The following is a 22,073-nucleotide window of genomic DNA, read 5'->3' as shown; positions in this document are numbered from 1 at the left end:
GGAGCAGCAGTGGGTTTAAATGTTCGATTCTAGAGGCTAATAAATGGAATCACAGATAGAGCAAATGAAGATCCATTTTTGAAAAGGCACCTTCACAGTTGCCTTTTTTGGTAACTTCAGATGGCTTTTATCCCTTCCCTTCTCCCATTCATCTAATTTCTCCTCCACTCTAGGAATTTCTCTCTACAATAATTAGTGGACTGATATTATGTTGAGAGGGAAAAATGCTTCACATTATCTAAAATGGAATTACAGAGTCAGGACCCATTACAAATAAGCATCCTAGCCTGACAGTCTTTCAAGATCCTAAAGCTGCTCATACATCAGAATATCTTGATGCTTCCTTAAGAGGGCTGAGTTTAGCCTATGTGTCAAAGGTATAATGCTGCTATTGTTTACACCACCACATGAGGTGTATACACAGGATTCTCTACAATGAAAATGACCACAAAGAACAAATAAGTAGAAAATCACAAGCTACAAAGGAAAATCCAAGAGCTTCCTTCTTTTATAAGTCTATTTCAACAGCTGATCCCATCCTCAAAGTAGACAGCACATATAAAATAAATATAGGTCATAAAAATTAACAAATCATTGTAACTAATACATCCTGGGTTTACTGAGGAAAAACAAGATCACTTTGGATTTATATCTGTAGGTAAGGGATTTCCTGGACAGCTAATACCCACAAACACGCCGGCAGACCAAGAGGAAAAAAAGCACATCATTTCAAATTGAAGTTGAGTCGTGATTTTTCAAAGGGTTGAACAGGAACTGGAGTTGCAATCTGAAGCAAGTAAATTCTTCTGTAGGCACTGATGGACAGTTCTGTGTTTCTTTTGGCTTCCTGGAAGTTTAAGTTCATTGGGCTTTGGATACTACTCCAAATGAAAATTTTACAGCCATGGAGAACTTTGAAAATGACAACTAACTCAGACCTCTCATTAAAAAAAAAAAATCTGGTCACACTTCACTAAAAAGAGTCAAAGCTTTTTATGAGACCTGTTGCCAATATTAGTGCCACCAAATGATCTCATCTTTCATCCTGGCTAAATTCCAACACACAATTTCATTAACCCAGGTACTGCAGGTGATAAAACTCATTTTTCCCTAAAGAGACAGCTAAAAAGTACCAGTTATACATTTATGAAGTACCAGTAATCAAAATTATGGATTTTCTAAAAGGTTTTTAACTACTTTTATTGAAAGGAAAATCGCTGCCTCAGACTTTTGTGACACTATTGCTAATAATAAATTTTACCATTTAGACATAGCCATAATATGGTAGACAGTGTCAATAAAAGTATGAAACAAAGATGATTCCTGTCTTTTAAGTAATACTTTCTAATTACATGCCGGAAATTATTACGTGAAACATCTAAACTAAGAGCACTTCAGAAGATAATAATGTAAAACCATATAACTACAGATATGCAGTATAGTAAATATATCTAGTAGATGCAAAATATCTGTGGGCATAAATACATACACAACAGCTTAAATACACTGCTTGCCAACTGCTAATTTTTTGAAGTTTTGGTGCCTATCCGACTATATGTTCGATATACTCCATTCAGAAGACAGGTTCACACATTCATGTATTCACCCGTTAGTAGTCTTTGTGATATTATCTTAAGGATACTTATCTAAAACTCAAATATTATATCCATCACTAGAGGGCACTGTGGTATTTAGGCCACTCTGACCTCTAAATACTGCAACTACTGGAAAGGTCTTGAACTTCTGAACAATGTCAGAAAGGTTAAGAAGGTGTCGAGGGGAGGGGAGGGGGGAAGCTAATATTGAAATTCTTTAAAGCATCTAAAATATGACAACTGAAAAAAATTTGATGACACTCTGTAACGTAGTTTTCCCTTCCCATGTAAAATGGATCAGTGGGTATAAACACCATCACCTAGAAATTCCTTTTATCTGTAATCAAATGTGAATTGGATATGCCTTGTACCAAACTGAAGAGAAACAGGTCTTTTACTCTCCCTATCCATTTGATCAAAAGTGTCTGTTGTGCTAACCGTAGGTAATTTCATTGCAGAACATTATGACATGTAAATGATAGCAATTAATGGGTTTGAAACCATTTATGATTTCCGGCCTACTTAAACATGTATTAGCATATACCTGGTTTCTTTAACATGCACTTTGCTTTTCCAAAACCACAAACACAGTTGCTGGAATTTCATGTGGAAGTGCTTAAGGGGTTGAAAGTTAACACCTTTGTGAGCTGTGTAGCCTCACAGTTGCTGCTAAACAAAAGCCTCTTTGTAGAGACTTTCTTGAAATGTTTTCTTAACATGTTCCAAGTAGTTTTAGGCAGGCAACTAAAGTAAACAAGATGTTACCATGATAAAAACACTTGTGAAAACATTACAGAGTGCACTTAGTAGTTCCTTTCTCATTAAACCTTTCATAGTTCCATGAAAGTTAAATTCACAAGGAGCATGTTACTAAAGGTTCCATTGACTGTCAAAGGTTTTTCTCTCTCAAACAGCAGAAGTTATAGCTTCAAGAATGTTAACGAAATAAGTCTACTTTTTCAGATGGCCCTTATTAGGGCATCTACAAATTTTACTGGTGCACGTCTTGGATACACAAAATGGGTACTTGGACACACAAATTGAGAGGTTAGGTGAGTAACTAACCATTCAACAATATGGGCAGTCTTCTAATGTTGGAAGATGGAAAGATCTGAGAACTTTGCAAGCCAACATCAGAGACAACACAGATGCCGAAACAATGGAATTTCAAATAAGCACAAGGTATTTTGATCTGTCGACCTGGAAGACCTGGATATGCAACATTTCCTTATATTTACAAAAATGGATAAATAAGTCCTGATTTATATGGAATGATAAACTGAGGAAAGTCAGTCATAATTAGATCATCAAATCTACCTGATGCCACTCAGAAACAAACAATAAAGCTCCATTTCAGGTGATGCATACCACAATTTAAAACTAATTCACATAAAAACCAGAGGGTCTCTTGCTTTAAGCTCTCGTGAAATAATACTGAAGCTCTTCATCTAACAGTGAAGATTTTGGACCTGTTTGTGTTTTTATGTTATCTAAGTATTCCAAGCAATGCAGGGTTTGCCTATTTTATTAGAGTTAGTAGAAGCACCTGCTGATAGCAGTTAGTTCTGATAAAGCCATCAAATGATAACACGTGGTTGACAGATTTTTTAAAAAATCAAACTGCAACTTGTTTTGAAAAGAAATAGGGAAATAAATGTGTACAATAGACTTGCATATCTGCTGATTCTGATAAGCATCCTCCTGTTGGCTGTGAGTGAAAGACAACTAGGATTGTTATTTGTACAGTATTTATCTTTGAAATCAAGGGTCCTGTGGTGTACCTCACCTTGGGAACAAACACTACAGAATGATCACAGAAGAGTGTCAAATCTCTGTTTTTGATTTACCAACAGTTATGATATTTCTTCCTCAGGAGGAAAAAAATGAACTATGTTTTTAGACCCATAAATTCTTTTTTTCCCCTGGTTTAAGAGTGGCATCATTTTATTGGTATGGTCTTTCATTCTAAATAACTTCACTGGGGTCTTTTTAACAGTCCATTTTACTAGTAGAGGGAAGTAGTAAAAAATAGCTGCAAAAAAGTTACTAAACAGATTACCTCTTTGCTCATGCATGAACACTAAAATGATGGTAGAGATGGAAAGAGAATAGAATTGTGTCCTTCCAATATTCAGAGTATATCACCTAGTTGGTCTCACACAAATTCAAATACAATTTTAGGGAGTAATCCCCACTGGTGTACCAAAAATGGATTCCAAGCCTGGATTTTTAACATCACATACAATTCTGTATAGTGTCTTTCTCCAACAGTGGAGATTATGTTTCAGAAGTACCATCCTGAATCTAAGAATGTCCTGCCAGATGTGAACCCATTTTCAAGAGCACTTCCAGAACTGGGGGCAAAGACTATAAACTCATTGTGGGCAGGGAACATGTCTACCAACCATTACATTATATGCTCCTAAACATTTGGTACAGTGCTAAGTATACATTAAGTGCACAATAAATACGATTGTGGGGCATCAGCGAACTCTAAACTTAAGATAGACTATGAGCTACCAAATCTGTACTGTATTCTGCCAAGCTCTCAGTTCAATGCTCTGCACACAGCAAGCACTCAATAACTACAATTGATGATTGATTGATTGAGGGGCACAACTCCTTGGTAGTAAGTTTCTACCTCTTAGAAAGGAAGAGACCTCCTTAGAAGTAGTCATGATGGTTTCAAACCATGAGGGAAGAGTTCTATTACACTGAGGTATTTCAACAATGCACCAAACAATAGTCTGAACAAGTTAATGCTCCTCCCAAGTTCCCAAGTGACAAACAAATTGAGGCACTTGGAGATTTATCTCAATACCATCCAAAAAGAAGAGACTCGGGGTCAGGGAGCTGAGTGTAAGCGATGGGCGGGCTCTCCGGAACCCTAGAGGATTTTAAATGAATGTTAAATTATCAAGTCAAAAATCTATTTTGGTCAGTGTGGGGTTTTTTTATTATTATTAAAGAGGGAAGTAGACTTGACACAAGACTCATGCAGAAGCAGATGCTATGAAAAAAACTTACATATCTGGTAATTAGAAAGGAATCACTGGAAACTACCACCTTGACATTATCATATCAAAAACATCCCAGGATGGCATGTCTGGCAGTTACCATGTGATAATTGTTTGGTGACCCATGAAAAATTTAATTGATGTTTTCAGCCCAGTTACAAGAAAGATATATGTCTACTTCAGAAAACCTTCTTCCTAATGAGTACTGATTTGCTGGTTATTTCAATAGAGAAGTGGAAGCACCAAGAAAGGGAAGCAATGCCTTTTCCACCTCAGCAAGTGGTTCCACATGTTCAGGAGCACTGGTTTAGGATTAAGGGAAAACTTATTCCACTAGTAAATGAATTTGGAAATACTGAACTTTTTCTTCCAAACTCTGAGCCTGACATTTTTCCTAATGTATTGCTATTTCTCTTTTTAGAGTGCTAAAGATGAGCAAAGCACATTACAAAATATTTAACTGGACGAGATAGAGGTGAGGACACTGTGGGTCAGATAAAATAAAAATTGCTTTGCCTACTAAGTAAAATGTACATAAGTAAACTGTGGAACAAGAAAACAATTGAGTTGAGTGCTGGGCTTAGTCCACTGAACCAATTTTATATCTTTACTGGAAATGAATTAGGTTTACTCAATATAGGAAAAAATAAATTTTCTAAATATTAGTCATTCCAGAAAGACAGGTGTACATCCTTAGAATATGGCACCTTTTTAAAAATACACAAGGAGAAATTTTCTCTTCTATCATTCTCTTATATTTTTAAAGTCAAATGATCTCTAGTGTCTACAAGTAACTTTGGAAATAAAACTTTATAACTGAAAAACTAAGGCAAACGCCTGCACGCTCCCATAAATTGAACAAAAATATGTTCACCAGAACTGCCTCCAAGAAATAAAGTATTAATAGGTGTTCACATTAATATTATTCTGTTTAGATTATTAAAGCAGATGGAGAAATTGACCTTAAAAAATAATCAAACTATCAAACCAAGAAGCAACCAGATAAACAGGGGAAGTTCCTTGGCTGTACTTTAAAATAGCTGTTTCTCTCAAGTAGAGACCTCTGGAAAATCTGAAGTCATGAGAAACCCTGCATCTATGCAGAAGGCAGAGCAGAAGAAATCTTAAATCCAATCCAGTTCTCAGAACTCCAATGGAATGCCAGGACCTGCAATCCCACAAAGGGAGTGAAAAGCCTTCCATGACTGTGATGCTTGGAAAGAGGGTCCCAAGGAGGGAAGTTTGGATGGAGAAGGTGCCAAAGCGAGAAGTATCACAGTCCTAGTGGGTTTCAGGAATGCCCCTTTGTCCCACTGAAGCTAGTATGTAAGGCAACTTTACTGCATTTCGGGGATCACCCTTGCCACCCAAGAATGCCAATTTGGAAGCAAAGCTACTTTGGGACCCTATACTGAGCACTGGGGTAGATACAAGATACTCAGATTGAACACAGTCATCATCCCATATGGGGCTCATAATCTTAATCCCCACTTTACAGATGAGGTAACTGAGGCCCAGAGAAGAAGTGACTTGCGCAAGGTCAAGTGCTATATATAGCATAGGCCTGGGAGTCAGAGGTCATGGGTTCTAATTCCGGATCCACCACATGTATGCTGTGTGATCTTGGGTAATTCATTCATTCATTCAATAGTATTTATTGAGAGCTTACTATGTGCAGAGCACTGTACTAAGCGCTTGGAATGTACAAATCGGTAACAGATAGAGACAGTCCCTGCCCTTTGATGGGCTTACAGTCTAATCGGGGGTCTAACTGGGCAATCACTTAACTTCTCTGGGCTTCAGTTACCTCATATGTAAAATGGGAATTAAGACTGTGAATCCTACATGTGACAGGGACTGTGTCCAACCTGACTAATTTATATTTTCCCCCAGTGTTTAGAACAGTACTTAGCACGTAGTAAACACTTAACAAGTACCATAATTATTATATATATAATATATATGCATATATATTATAGAGAGAGAGAAAGAGAGCGAGGAAGGCGGAGTGTCCTAGTGGCAAAAGTGTGGGACTAGGAGTCAAAACTCCTAGTTCTAGTCCCAGCTGTCACTGCTTGTTACTTGACTATGAACAATTCACTGAATAATCATTATTATTAACACTATTATTATTAACATTAACTTAACCTCTCTGGGCCTTGTTTCTTCATTTATAAAATGGAAATAAGGCACCTTAGATAGATGGATGAATGAATGAAACAACATATGAGATGACAAATAAACAGTACATTTGATTAAACTGGAAAGAATAAAACCCATAACTTTCATTAGATATTTCATATGAAAGTAACTACAATCTTTTCTTTCAGAGGTTCTTATTTAGCACCATTTTCCTCTTAACACAAATGCGTGATTCCAGTGGATATAATCAGGGCTCAGAGAAGAGAGGAGAATCAGCTTAACATTATTTAGAATGGGGTTTTTTCTTATTTTACAAAAAGAAATTTGCATAAATTTGCATGGGCCTAATTACGATAGTCACAGTTCACGTTATGAAACGTAACCATTTATCAGGAAATTAAATTCAATTGGGAAGACTCACAATAAAGTAAGTTAAATTAAAGACAAATAAAAATTAAAGTTTAAATTGGTTGTACTTTTACTTCAGAACAGCTCTTGAATCCCATTATGAAAATTCAATAGATGTGTTTTTTAATTACCATCATTCATATAGTACAAAACTTACCCTTGTGACTCATGATTTTACCTTTTCCTCACAGTGGGGCTATTTTAGCAAATCTCACGAGAACATACAGTGTGAGTGAATGTATAAAGGCTTCAAAAGTAAAAGAATTCTTACTTTAGAAAGGATTGGAAATCTTCACAAACTGCTTCACATCCTGGCCATTTGCATACACCATGCCCGTAGAGTGGATGACTATGCGAGTGCTCCTCATGGGATAAACTGAGGGAAAGAACACAACAGAAGGTAAATTATATGACTTCGAACTGCATATCAACCACTTCTGTGAGCACAGCTGTAAAGGGAAAGCTATTGTTTACACCAATCTATAGTATCCCTCAAGTGAGGGCTATGTGCAGAGCACTGTTCCAAGCTCTTGGGAGAGTACAACAGAGTTAGCAGACATGCTTCCTGATTTCCAAGAGTTTACAGTCTTACAGGGAAGACAGAGACTAAAATAAATTGTCCCATGTACATAGATAGAAAAATGATTTTATTTTCATTAAGGAATTTGCCCCATCCTATTCCTTACTAATGTGCAATCAAATCAGATACAAAGAGTACAAGGATTTATGTTCAATTTAGGACTAATTAATAGAACACTCAGTAGTAAAAATCTACAGTTATGCACTAAAAGTCATTTCTAGATCATGTATAAACACTATGCATCCATTTACACTGTGTAGAATTATCATGTATTTAAATTTTAATGTTTTATACCAAATTATATAATAATAAAATGCCTAAAATATGAACGGTGGTCTACATTTTGATATCTTTTGCACTCAGGTTTGAAATCTAGGTAGGCATTTAAGCCACACTGGTAGATTTAAAAATTTCAGTTATGTACATAGATATGACCAAAGTAAAATCAATCACGGAAGAACTGTATAAGTAAACGATTCAGAGTCTTCAAAATGCGTTAGACAGGATTAACCACCTTTTTAGGTTTTGGTAATAAGGACATATAACCTTCCAACTAAAGTACTAGAATTAAAGGAAATGTCATATGGGCACTACAGGGTTAATCCTTCTGCGGAATTCCAATCAATACATAATGATTTGGCAGCACTGATCCAAGTCATAGGATTCTTTGATCCACACCATGTGGTGTTCAGGGAAATGTATCTGAGGTACTAACTGATGAACCATATTCTAGAATATTTTCTTTATTAGGCTGCTGAATTTGTGTTTCTTTCAAAAAATATTTTTACACAATAGTTTTCATATAACCTTAGCTTACACGGAATATAAAAAACAGCATTAATAGTTCTGTTTTGTACTTGCGCATATTTCCTTTTCTGAGCAAGATTTTTTTTGTGTATAAGTCCATTGACTGTGCCATACTTTGAACTTTAAGCCCACAAAGGATATGAGATACAGACCCTTTTGTGTATCACAATCAATGACACTCCACAACTGTGTATAATGTATACATGCATTTAACTAATTTAATTCCATAAAAATGTATGTAAAACAAGGACAATTAATATTCACAAGTAATAAGATCACTTTCAACAAACACATTTTATGAATTTATAACATGCTTCAGATGAAAGTGAACCAGAGCGGCTGGTCACAATGCCATGCCATTAAACAAAAGACACATCAAACTAACTCTCGCTAGTTGTTCGGCAACCCTTGCTGTGAATCCCTCTGGAAATTTCAAGCTAACCTAAGCCAGCGATCAACTACTGTTCAGATAAAATAAGAAAACAATTTCCTGAAAGAGAAAATGGGTGAGTGAGTTGAGCTGAAGTATCGAAAGGGAATCCTGCCTGACAAGTACATGTTGCACCTAGTGATGTCTGTAGCTTAACTGATTTGCCTCCTGTAAGACTGCTTTTAAATAAAGAAGCAAAGATGTACTGATGAGAAGTTAAAAGAAACAAAGGTGACCCTTTAGGTAAATGAAACAAAGATATCATGCAGTTATCTTCACTCTAATCTTCAAATTATTTGGAGAATGATGGTGCGTTCAAAGAGAGTATGATGCAAAGGCAAAAAAGTACTGTCTTTACAGACTTATTTTTCAGTAATCCTTAAAGAAGAGTATAAAATTTGACATCATCCACTATTTACTGTACAGTAAAAATGTATAGTATAATGCGCATTAGCTGAAAAACGAGGTAAAAAAAAAATCTAAAAGGTCTTTCTCCTTTGGCATCACCAGGATTTTTAATTTGTCGCTACTTCATCTATACCAGTACCCAAAACTATTAAATCAGGATAAAATCAGGAACATTGCTGATGATTGCACATGCAATGTATCCTAGCACACTACTAGTGTATTTTTAAAATCATTCATTTGAACCACAAACCCCATAAGTAAGTGTTATAGTGGTTCTGACAATGGTGGGGATTTGGGGTTTATATGAAAACTCATTTATAAAATATTCAGGTACTGACTGAAGTGCTTTGACAATAAGTAACATATCTTTTCAGACCATATATACATCAAAATGCATCCAAAACACAATCAACTAATTTTCAGTGGGATGCCCAGTCATAACCAGGTCTCTTTGTACCTTTCTCCTGATCTCAAATTGTTCTTTTTTCCTCTTAAACGTATGTGGGCAGAGGGGGTAAACCTCATACCTAATAAACCCTGCATTTTTTACACAAAATCTGACCTAATAACAAGTGGGTGTTTTTTATTCTTAATAAAGGGGATATATTTTATAAGTGCTCTTGAAGACTGGTTCCATAGCTCCATCAGTGCAGACACTTTTAAAAATGAACCTCACAAATTCTTCTGAATATGAGCAGTTTGCCACAAAAACAAAAAAACAATAACAAAAACATCCTTCTTGTACCTAATAGTCTGGATTAAGGGATTTGACAAAACAGACATATGGTTACTGTGAGTCAGCATAATCTGAATGCAGCATAATTTTTAAAACCTGAAAATGAATTAATTTTCAATTTTTTAAAATGAAGGTATTATGGGTTGCAAAACTCCAAGTTACCCATATTCCAATTCTTGAGCTTTGGACTTCATTATTGCTCTCAACTCTGAGTAGCTGCAACAAGACAGATTTGGGATTTTCATACCCAAGACACAAATTCCAGATGAAACACAATTAGTAATGACCAGATGTACTTCTGAATGGTAATCCTAAAGAAGTAACTTTCAAAGTATGAAACATGCAGTAACGTGTGGATTACGCAGCTACCCAAAGTTAAAATAAATGCCACTGTCTTTGGCCTTTTGGCATAGGGCTAGAGGGGCAACAGAGGAAATGAATAATGAATGAAAGGATGAACTGTCTTCAAATCGTCCACGAATTATATCTGTGAAATAAAATATTGTTGGATGTGCAGGGAGATGGGAGTCAAAGAGCATATAGTGACAAGCAGGTGTTCTAGAAAGAGCTCCGTGGAACAGGACAACATGCCCCTCCCTGGCCCAGCCCTAACTGGGAGGAAGGCGCTGCCGCCCAAGGACTGGAACAATAGCACTATGGTGGGAAAATAATAAATCATAAAACATATGCACAAGCTACACAGCAAATGAAGAGCTGCAGGTGTCTTGTGAGCTGCTATTTGGCCATTCCTGGGCTAATGGTTGAAATTTGAATCTCCACACTAGGCCGTGCTGCTTCTCTAATGTCAGGTGAATTAAATGGCAATAGTTTTGCTGTACTATACTATTTCAACAGTGTATGTGTTCATCTAGAACCTGGATTTAAAAAAAAATAGAGTTCCTCCATATCTCTAGTTGAACTGGACAGCTTTGATTATGCTTACAATAGCCACCATCTTCCCTTCACACTTGTGACTGTACCATGTACCAGCCCTGAATTCACAAAGGCCAAAGACAGAGGCATTTATTTTAATTTTGGGTATCTGCATAATCCGCACATTACTACATTAATTTCCTCAGTTCCTAAAGCAACACAGGTCTTTTTGGCTCTGAGTTCCCCCCACTAAGGGCTCCACTGCAGGATTTTCCTCTTAGTAGAGGCCTCTGCTTTCAGGGCATCTGCTTCCTGCTTGTCTTCCTCTGGCTCCTAGCTATTCTCTCCTTTACCATCCACTGTAACCCTTTACCAGGGTAGGGTTTCTTTTGAAGGGGAAGGAACTATCCTCTACCCCAATGGTTTACTTTCTACACTGACAAATTTGAGTAATTCTCTTTTTTTATGGAATTTTTTAAGTGCTTTAAAATGTGCCAGGCACCATATTAAGTGCTGGGTAGATACAGCCTAATCAGGTTGGACACAGTCTCTGTCCCACATAGGGTTCACAGTCACAATCCCCATTTTACAGATGAGGTAACTAAGGCACAGAGAAGTTAAATGACTTACCCAAGGTCACACTGCAGACAAGTTGCAAAGCCGGGACCCAGTTACTTGTCGTTCAACCAAAATAATCAGAGTCAATAAAGTACACTCTAAAACTAAAATCTGATAACCAGAAATTATTCCACGGTTGGTTTTCATCATCATCAAAAACATCATTGAGCGAAATAATTATAAAATTACACTGTTCAGACCACTGAGTCAGAAAGACCTGGCTTCTAATCCCAGCTCCACCACTTGTTTGCTGTGTGACCTTGGGTAATTCACTCCAATACTCTGTGCCTCAGTTATATCACTTGTAAAATGGGAATAAAGACTATGAGCTTCATGTGGGACATGAACTGTATCCAATTTGATTAGCTTCTATCTTTCCCCACACTTAGTACAGTGCCTGGCAGATAGTAAGTGCTTAATAAAAAATCATTTTTTTAAAAAAAAGTTTCTCATCTCTCCACCCTATATCCACCGAGCTAGCACTTCGGTGCCAACTAAGTACTTAGGTACTCCCACCTCTCCCATCAAATTAATGCATGCATATTCATATTCTATTACCTCATCCTATCTATAATTTTAGTGCAGACTGTAGAATGTAAGATCCTGAAGGGCAGAGATCCTTTCTACTAATTCTGTACTTCCCAAGTGCTTAGTATAGAGCCCTACATTCAGCAGGCACTCAAAGTTTTTATTATACTATACTATAGTCTACTAAACTGTAAGCTCCTTGAGGGCAGGGTTGCGGTTTACTAACTGTATTCTCTACTGTAACTGTAGAGAATACAATAGTATTCTCTAGTGCAATGTTCTGCACAAAGTAAGCACTCAATAAATACCATTGATTGATGGAAGATAGCACGAACTGTCCTGGAAAATCATGAGAAATTATGCAAGCAGAAAATATTAACAGCTTCAAGAAAGGTTTGGATAAATTCATGAACAAGAAGTCCATGATGAATGGAGGAAAAAGTTGGGGGCTTAGAAAGCTCAAAAATGATTTTTGAACAACTGGGACAACAACGATTATTTTATAAAAGTTGGGGATGTAGCAACCCATGGAGACAGATGTTAAGAAAGGCAACCTAACAACACTGTTTTTTCAGGCATCCTTTCTGCCACAGACAGATACTGGTCTTGGGTGAATCACTGATGTGACCCAGATTTCTTATTTATGATCTAGATGATAAATTTATGTTCATACATTACTGTCCTGAAAAATGACATTGCCCCCCAAAAATGATTGATTATAAAGCAGGTAGTGGTGATTTCTCTGAACTTACTAGTAATGTGCCACCAAACTTAAAAAAAAAGGAGACTGTTAGGAGCCAGGGAAGCATTACTAAAGTAGGACCCAGGCCAATGGCTTCATTGCTAAGCAGGGGGCTAAGGGAAGCTATGTGAAACTTTGGTAATTTGCTGAAAGTTCACTTTAAAGAGTTGCAGGAATTATGCAGGCTGAGGATATTGAATAATAATTTGCGATATTTGTTAAGTGCTTACTTTGTGCCAAGCCCCGTACAAAGCACTGGTACATACAAGATATTCAGATCAGACATAGTCCCTGTCCTAGATAGGGTTCACAGTCTAAGTAGGAAAGACAGTTATTGATACTATGGATGATGCTACTAATGTTCAGGGCATCACACTCCTTTAGCAGGTTTATTCTGTTCCATTGCTTCATACCTATTTCCTTAGTATTGGCTGGGATCACAATATATTGTTCTAGTTTAAAATCACTCCGTGGGGGTGGTTGCTTTTTTTGGGGGGGGGGGGGGAGGAAAGAAGGAAAATCCATAAATGAAATTCCTAAATATTTGCTGGTGTGGAGTTAAGGGAAAAGGTCAAGTACCTACATGAAAGAGTACGAATAACCTGGGAAGTAACTCTAATTACTATTCTCATGAAAAACTGTGCTGTAGTACAAAAGACTACAAATTATTTTTAGAAGGACTAGGAGGGAATGAATGACCTTGCAGCTTTGAAGCTACCCAGAAAGTAGGCTTGTAAGTATATAGGGGTTCTTTTCTTTATTTGAAGTGTGAGAAAAACTGCTTAGACTTCATATTTGGCCTTACTGCTTTGGTCTTCTACCACAAGGAAGGAGCACAATGTCATCCTCTTATTCTTTAGTTTTAGAAAAGGATTCAGTTTGGGACACTACTCTCACTGCAACAGATGTATCTGAAAGCACATTAGGAGGCATATACTAGAATGAATGGAGATGGTTGGTTAGAAATGGTCAGAAATACATCTTCATCACTCAGTTTTCCAAGCAGCGAGTGAATCCTTGACTCCTACTCCTATAACCCCATCAACTTAATTTTCTGTCAACTTTTAAAATCATGTTCAATTAGAGCATTTTTACATTCCCTAAATTCATGTGTAGAACTTACAATTGACATAATTGTGAATTAGTCTAATAAATGCCAGATTTGTGCTTTGGAAAAGATTGAGATTATTGTTAATATCTGCAGGCATTATTGTGCCTCCAGATGTGTAGACTATATTAACTAACCTTTCATCTGACATAAGAGATGTTAACCATTTGTATGATTCTTATTTCATATTCTCAAACAAATTATGCTCATTTTAATGAAGTCAGGCAAATTAACACATGCCCATGTGCTCAGGGTTTATATTACGCTGGCCTCTTACCTTTAGTTTAGGTTCTCAGGTTATTATGTATTGGGATTTAACATGAATCTGTTTATAGTGAGCTGCTGGTTCCTCCAAGTCTATTCTCTTAGCCTAGTATAACGGGTTAAGTTGGCACAGATGGAAGAGGGTGACTTTGCTAACTTACATCTCAATTTCCCACCCCATTTGCCCTCCTTTCTCCATTGCCTACATAGTTTGATCTCTGTACTACTTAAATATCTGGCTACTCACCCCACTCCCAGCTCCACAACACTAGTGTACATATTCTTATATTCTGTTGCTTTTCCTATGGGTAATTTATTTTAAGGTCTGTCTCTCCCACTAGACTGTAAGCCCCTGGAGGACAGGGATAGTGTCTATTGTCTATTTAAACTCTACTGAATTGTACTCCCCCAAGCCTAGTTCAGTGCTGTGCACACAGTAAGCCCTCAATAAATACAATAATAAATTAATAAATAAATAAATTGATTGTTCAATGTGGGACTGAGCAGGGACTAAGGGTTTGCAGAACCAAAAGCCTTCCAAGTCACTGCACGGATGCTTTATTAAAAGGCCACAAATAAAAAAAATGGATTGTAATACTTTATGGGACTGGTGGTTGGATATTTTGGTGCCCTTTCAGGAACATTAGATGGACATTCTTGTGGGCTGCCATAATCATAATAATAATAATGGGGGCATTTGTTAAACACTTACTATGTGCCAAGCACTGTTCTAAATACTGGGGTAGATACAGGGGTAATCAGGTTATCCCACATGGGACTCACATTTTTATTCCCCATTTTACAGATGAGGCAACAGGCACAGAGAAGTCAGCATTAGAACCCACATCCTCTGACTCCCAAGCCCATGATTTTTCCAGTAAGTCACTCTATCAAGTTACTATGTGCTGCATGTTTCTCCTAAGTGCTGAGTAGAGTGCTCCACACACAATAAGCACTCAATAAATACCATTGATGATGATGCATTCACCTTGTGCATGCAATTTTAAAAAAAATGATGGTATTTGTTAAGCACTCACTATGTGTCAAGCACTATTCTAAGCCCTGGAGTAGATACAAGCTAATCAGGTTGGACACAGTCCCTGTCCCACACAGGGCTCAGAGTCTTAATCCCCATTTTACAGGTGAGGCAACTGTAGCCCAGAGAAGTGAAGTGACTTGTGCAAGGTCACACAGCAGACAAGTGGCAGAGCCAGGATTAGAACCCAGGTATTTCTGACTCCCAGGCCCATGCTCTATCCACTAAGCCACGCTGCTACCCACATGCCACATGCCTAGCCGATGAAAGGTATTCACTGAGGGCTAACTGTGCTTAGAGTACTAAATTAAGAAGCACTTGGGATCATACAAAAGAATGCCTTCAGACTACAAATGTGCCTACCATGAGGCTATAGGCCTAGATAATGGCAGGATCAGAACTGTACCAAGAGATCTGAAATAGTGCAGGAGAACTCCAGAGTGGTCCAGCCTGGATCCATCAGAATGACAAAAATCTCAAAACTCTGGTTCACTATGACTGACAGAAACCTACCTTCCTGATTTAGGGGTTCTCAAGCTGGAGGCACCAAATCAGAGCCTCAGGTTCAATATTTGTAATCTTGTAGACCATGGAGTCAGTCTGGATTCTGAACAATAAATGAATGGGGTCAGGGGTGACTAAAGGCCATATAAGCACCATTAGGGAAACATTGGGGGATAGGTCATATTTTTCAGGTCTACCACAGGGAATGTGTCCACCCTAATTATATTGTATCTACCCCAGCACTTCGTACAGTGCCTGGCACATTGTACGGTTTAACCGAAACCATTATTATTACTATTTTTTACACCTGACTGGGTCGAAGGGGTCCCTCCTCGGGTGGAAGAGAAGGGTCAAGGAAGTTGCCTAAAAGTCACTTACTATTATCAATGGAGCTAGCTTTGGTAAAACAAAAGGTTACACTTTAAGGCTACAATGATTTTAATTTTTGCTCTCTTCATCAGCATCCTGCTGCATATCTTTGAGCAACATGATTAAAATATCCCAAGAGAATCTGAGATGTCAGAACAATGGGGCTCAGAAACTGAACTTCTGTATCTGTGACTGGCTGGTGCATTCTGATCAGTCAATCATAAACACAGAACAGAACAGCCTGAGGATAATGTCAGAAAGCTTTTATTTGGCTAGTGATAAGTTAAGAAATAAGGAAAGTATACGAACAAAAATATCAAAGCCCAAGTCTCATCTCAGAAGGAACAAATAATGGCAACTGAGCCACAGTTTTGCTGAGGTTGTAATCTACAGTTTGTTCTAGACAGCATTAATACAAAGATCTATTTAACAAAACATAATGCTTTCCAAGGAGTGGTTATGAGTAACTGTGTCAATACATCTTAAAGATATCTAATCCAAGAGTTACTAACACTGATATGCAGACACTCTTGCTATGCCCAATAGAAGTTTGTTTGTCTATGGTGAGTCACTTTGTCTACAGGGATACCATCCACATGTGGAAGGCATCCCATTTTCAATCCCCCAAACCTTTGACTATTGATTTCTTAGGACTCTTTAGGGTATCTGAACAAGGCATATATAAACTAACTGGGTGTAGCCAGAAGAATGCATCCGCAGGAGAATGAAAAAGGAGATTAAGTATAGGAGGTAAAAGAGCTGTCAGTCAGAGATTGTGCAATCAAAGCACAAAATGGAAGTGGAATTGCTCAAGAAAAGTCAGTCAGAAACAAATGGAGAATACTTCCAAAGTACTGAAATCCCAAATTGACATTTAAAGAAAACAGGAAAAAGAAAAAAAGAGATAAATCTTATTCCTCACATTACTGGGTTTTATTCTAAATTTTAGTTGACCTTACCATGAAAGGAAGCAAGGTATACCAGATTGGCTTCTCATTACAGTCTTCCCCTAAAGTGCTTCAACCATATTTGGAGTTTGATTTGAATTTTAGTGGTGCAAGAAGTCCACACTGTGAGGACGGTAGTTTAGCAGGTCCATTCATACTAGTTATGGAAAAATGATTCCTTCTTTGTATCACCCCTTTAAGCATGTATATATGCTTCATAACCTCACCCTCCGGCAGCAGCCATTTTCTGAGGCAGATTCTCTATGCTCTATGTTTGTTTATCCATTTCTATGTTGCTTTAATCATCTTAGTATTTCTTCTTTATAGCTAATCCAGTTTTTCTATATTCTTTCCACCTGAGTACCCCAAAGTGGAAAAATACAGCTGAGGTAGAAATGCTACAGCATAATGGATTAGCATGGGGAAAAAGTCATGGATACTAGATGGCATATTCATAACCATGAGGTCAGGTGTAAAGATGAGAACCAACACACCTATCCTCCAAATATCCCTTGGTGCCACCATCAGAATCCTGAGCTGGGTGGAGCATTATTGACTACACCCAATATCGTCTTTATATCCTAATGAAGGGGGAGGAGGGAGTGTGATCCTTCCAAGTGCTAGTCTATAACTACATATTAATTTCTAATTAGGCATCACACTGGATATTCATTTCTTATTTTTATTTGTATTAGAGTGCTTAGAACAGTGCTTGACCCAGAGTAAGTGCTTAACAAGTGCTGGCAATCACTTGTGTAAGTGCTTGCACCTGTTTGCCACATTTGTACACTCATGTGACTCACACCACATTTTTGGTCATTTCCTACATGGACCACACTTAGAAAAGCAGCATGGCCTAGTGGAAAGATCAGGGGGCTAGGACTCAGAGGACCTGGGTTCTAATTCCAGCTCAGCCAACTGCTCTGCCAATCATTTGCTGTGTTTCCTTGGGCAAATCACTTATCTTCTCTCTGCCTCAGACACAAGTGTTTGAAGTACCAATGGAAGATTAAGAGCATTTTTTAATATTTAGTCATATGGTCAAGAATGAACACATCAAAAGGATTGTTACTGTTAGAATATGGAATAGTCTAAGTATTCCAATATTGTAATGCAGAATATAGAATTCTCTGAAACTCCTTGAGTTAAAAATAGCTACATGTATATGCATATTTTAGATTTATTAAACAGGGAAAGAAATCTTCTGAGAAAAAAACAAAAACAAAACACTTTAAAAGTCTATAAAAAATGACTAGTGTTTGTGTCATTGATTAAAGCTCAAAGACAATAAAAGGAGTAAAGTTTGAAGGGCGCTAGAATGCTATTTGCTTAAAGAATTCTGTAGTATAGGTAGTGTCTTGTTGCTATGGTGTCTATCTGTTTACCAAACAAGAGCACAAATAGTTACATAAAAGCAGAAGAACATTTTGACAAATTGAAAACTACACATTCATTTCATTGTCTTAGATATTTTTAAAGTGTTTTTGAATTTGCAGATTTTTTCATCTTATCTACAGGAGAAATCTTTTCACCCAATTCTCTCTTTTGCAGCTATAATGCTCTTGGGAATATATCACTTTAAAATATCTAGATACAAAAGAGAAGTGTCGGCAATTTTCTCCTAATACACAGGATTTTTTTTTGAACAAACATGAAGAAGAAAACGGTGCATCACCACAGAAAAGGGATGGAAAAGAACTTTATTCACAAAGCTCATTTTCCTTTTTAGTTATTATAAATGAAAATCTATAGAAGAATGTGAGCTACAGTGTCTACTTCTTAAATTCAGAGTTAATCCATGTGTAAACAACTCAGGAAGGTTTTTTTTTTAATGACTTCCTATGAACCAGTAGGTAGCAAACAAATTCAATTACACCTCCTGAATTAACCATGTGCTATTAAGAATGAAAAAAATGAAGCTGGCAAGATTGCTTTGGCATTTCCTCTCAGTTGATTTTTTTTAAATGCTGCAACTTGAATCGTCGATAAAACAAACTGCGTAACATAGGCTGCTGAGAGTTAGAATCTACGTTTTACACTACATTGACCACAGCACCCACAGGCATAGCTACAATGTCTTTCTATGAATGGGACAGATTGCCATATGGATGCAACCACTGAACAAGCTGTACAACTCTTGGTGACAAGTGCCTAGGGGACTGTCCTATATTAGCACCACCTGTGCTCTGGAAATTGTGCTCTGTATATGAAATGGCATTTAAGGACCCATCAGAATGGTATTTTTGAGTACCCATGAAAATAAAAATTACAGTTAAGAGAATTCTCTGGCTAGCATATTTGTTGCTTTATTCCTGAAATAGTTTCCCAAAGGAATAGTTATCTTCTTTATTCACTCAGCCTGAAATGACAAGCTGGAACACAGAGCAACAATTTCTCTTTATGAGCTAACAGCAATGTTTTAATAAGAAGAATATACTTATACCTTGACTGACTACAAAATGAGGGGTGCGGGGATGGAAGAGAACTTTAGGAATACATACAGTTGTGCCACAATGTGCATTTCGGCTAGAACATTCCTGGGGAGTTCAGGACTGTTCATATTATCGATATATATCTGCAATTTACATTATCTGAGTGAACAGTAGAGCACATGTAAAGCCTCGTGAAACACGTTACATGTGGTAACATGAACATGAAACACAGTGACTGAAAACTGCAAAAAATACTATAGAAATCACACAAAGAAATGCCAATGTGACTCTATAGCATCCTGTCCATTCTGTCACTGTTCCTTGCCATATGTGAGGTAACAAAAGGAAAACTTTAGCAATCTGCAGCATTTGATAATGACAACAGTGCAAAGACCACGACGTTGGAAATACATAGAAACACTATTATTAACATGGCTTGTGAAGAGATCACATAAAATATATGTAAGTTTGAAAGAAATTCCAACATTTCAGTGGTAAAATGTAAAGATTCAGTTACTTGTACAGGATGCAAGATTGAGACACATTTCAAGTAGACTCATTTGACCAAGCAGCCTTTTCCTAACCAGTAATTCTGGGTGGCATCCATTTCTTTGTCATAGCTACTGTTTTTAATCTTTAAATATTTTAGGTTTTATGACTAATTTATTTTCATAGCCTTCTCTAGGATATCATCAAGCAATGCTTGCAAACTTGATTTTGAGGGGAAAAAAATCTCAATAATAAAGTCTGCTCCTTTCTCATTAAATGAGTTTATGATGTCCTTATAGAACATATAGTTCAATTTTACATGAGGTAAATATTTCCCAGCTAAATGGGGACTTTAAATACAGTTCTATGCATTTGGACACTATTTTCATGCCTCATATCATGGCACTACTTCGATTTTTAATTTAGGCAATTACATAAGTAATAATTGCTATCACAACCATGGTATATTGACATGGCAACTGAATCCAACTTCAATAACTTTAATGAGTTTATAAAATGTTTCATTTTTTATTTTCCCTAGCAGAATTAGTGAATTTCCTAAGCTTAGAGAGGTAAATGAATTTCAGCTTTTATGTTTCTGGTATTATGATAAAGTGAATTTTGTTTACTTACGTATCAAAAGAATCCTTCCTATTTTAGAGTAAAATATTAGAAATATGTTGAAAAGTTCACATGCTCATTGATATTTCGTAAGAGCTAAGCAAATGAAAGACTGTGAATACCTACCCTTTTTAGGCAGTGACAACTAAGGTATGTTTGCTACAATTAGTGGATTCACATATAGTAAGCACAATAAAATCAGGAAATTGTGTGAGTAAAATCAGAGGATGAAACACACAGTCAGTAGTGAATTCTAATGATGCTGAATGGCCATGATTGCACTGAGAAAGGATATTATCAAACCTTGATTTGAGCTTTGGCATCTGCCTCACAAATCACACAGAATGTTCTTCCTTTAATAGCACTGAATATTGATAAATGTCTCCATATAGCACAACAGGGAAGTTGGTCTCTATTGGCAATCTTTACCAAAGTGTTCCCCTTCTCTACACTCAAGGGTTTACCCTGAATGATTTAATTATAATTTTCCTTGTGTAAGACAAATTAAAGAGGAGAGTAGAAGTGTCATGCCAAAGCAGATTATTTATCTCTCTAACAGATTGCTATGCACCAAACCCCAAAGCTGCTGCTGCCACTCCTGCTTACAAAAGCTAAGCAAAATACAGGACAAAAAAAGTAGTGGTAATGTTTATACCAGTCACAATTATTAGATGGCACTCAAATAAAATGATAAAAACCAAGATCAGAATGTTATCTTTTTCTATCCAGAGATTCTTGGAAGTGCTGCAAATCCCATATATACTAATTTCTTCCACATGCTTTATCTACGGTTGCCTGGGTTGAAAATTTGGCCTTTAACTTTTGAAAAACTGCATGTTCAAATCCTGGTCTGGTGGAACAGCTGGTTTCAAATACTCAAAACACTGTAAAGAAATGGCTTACCCTAAAAATCTTCTTTTAAGAAGTATTTTGGCTCTTTAGGAATGAAGCAGTTGCATATACTACACACGCAAACCTATTATGAACTAGGGAATGAAATCTCACCAAAGTAGTTGAAATAGACAACTTGCAGCACATAATATCTGAATATGTATCTGAGAATCAATGAATCAATCAATATATCAATGAAATTTATTACGTTTACTGGGTGCAGAGCATTCTTTCATTCAGTCAAATTTATTGAGTGCTTACTGTGTGCAGAGCACTGTTCTAAGCACGTGGGAGAGGATAATACAACAATAAACAGATACATTCCCTGCCCACAATGAGCTTACCGTCTAGAGGGCTGTACTAACCCTAGGGAGATTACAATACAATAGACTTGGTAGACGTGTTCTCTGCCTACGTCTAGAAGGGGAAAAAGATATTCAAATAAATTATGGATATATCCAAAAGTATAATGGGGCTTAGGGTGGGGTGAATATCAAGTGATCATTTACAATAACAATAATAATAATG

At 37.0% G+C, this 22,073-nt stretch overlaps 1 protein-coding gene across 6 annotated transcripts in view; it reads right to left on the bottom strand.

Moving 5' to 3' along the window:
• FOXP1 (forkhead box P1) overlaps positions 1 to 22,073 on the bottom strand; it is a 359,850-nt gene that overhangs the window by 49,990 nt on the left and 287,787 nt on the right. For all 6 annotated transcript variants that reach the window (XR_005659478.1, XR_005659477.1, XM_039910133.1 and 3 more), the window contains one exon: positions 7,434 to 7,538. Coding sequence is in view for 4 of the 6 variants with exons in the window: in XM_039910133.1 (XP_039766067.1) it covers positions 7,434 to 7,538 (105 nt within the window). In the remaining 2 variants the exon portion in view is untranslated. The remainder of the gene's footprint in view (positions 1 to 7,433; positions 7,539 to 22,073) is intronic.

The sequence above is a fragment of the Ornithorhynchus anatinus genome, chromosome X1 (genome assembly GCF_004115215.2).
Source record: "Ornithorhynchus anatinus isolate Pmale09 chromosome X1, mOrnAna1.pri.v4, whole genome shotgun sequence".
Taxonomy (NCBI): Eukaryota; Metazoa; Chordata; class Mammalia; order Monotremata; family Ornithorhynchidae; genus Ornithorhynchus; species Ornithorhynchus anatinus.
This window is presented reverse-complemented; position numbering and strand designations above follow the sequence as displayed.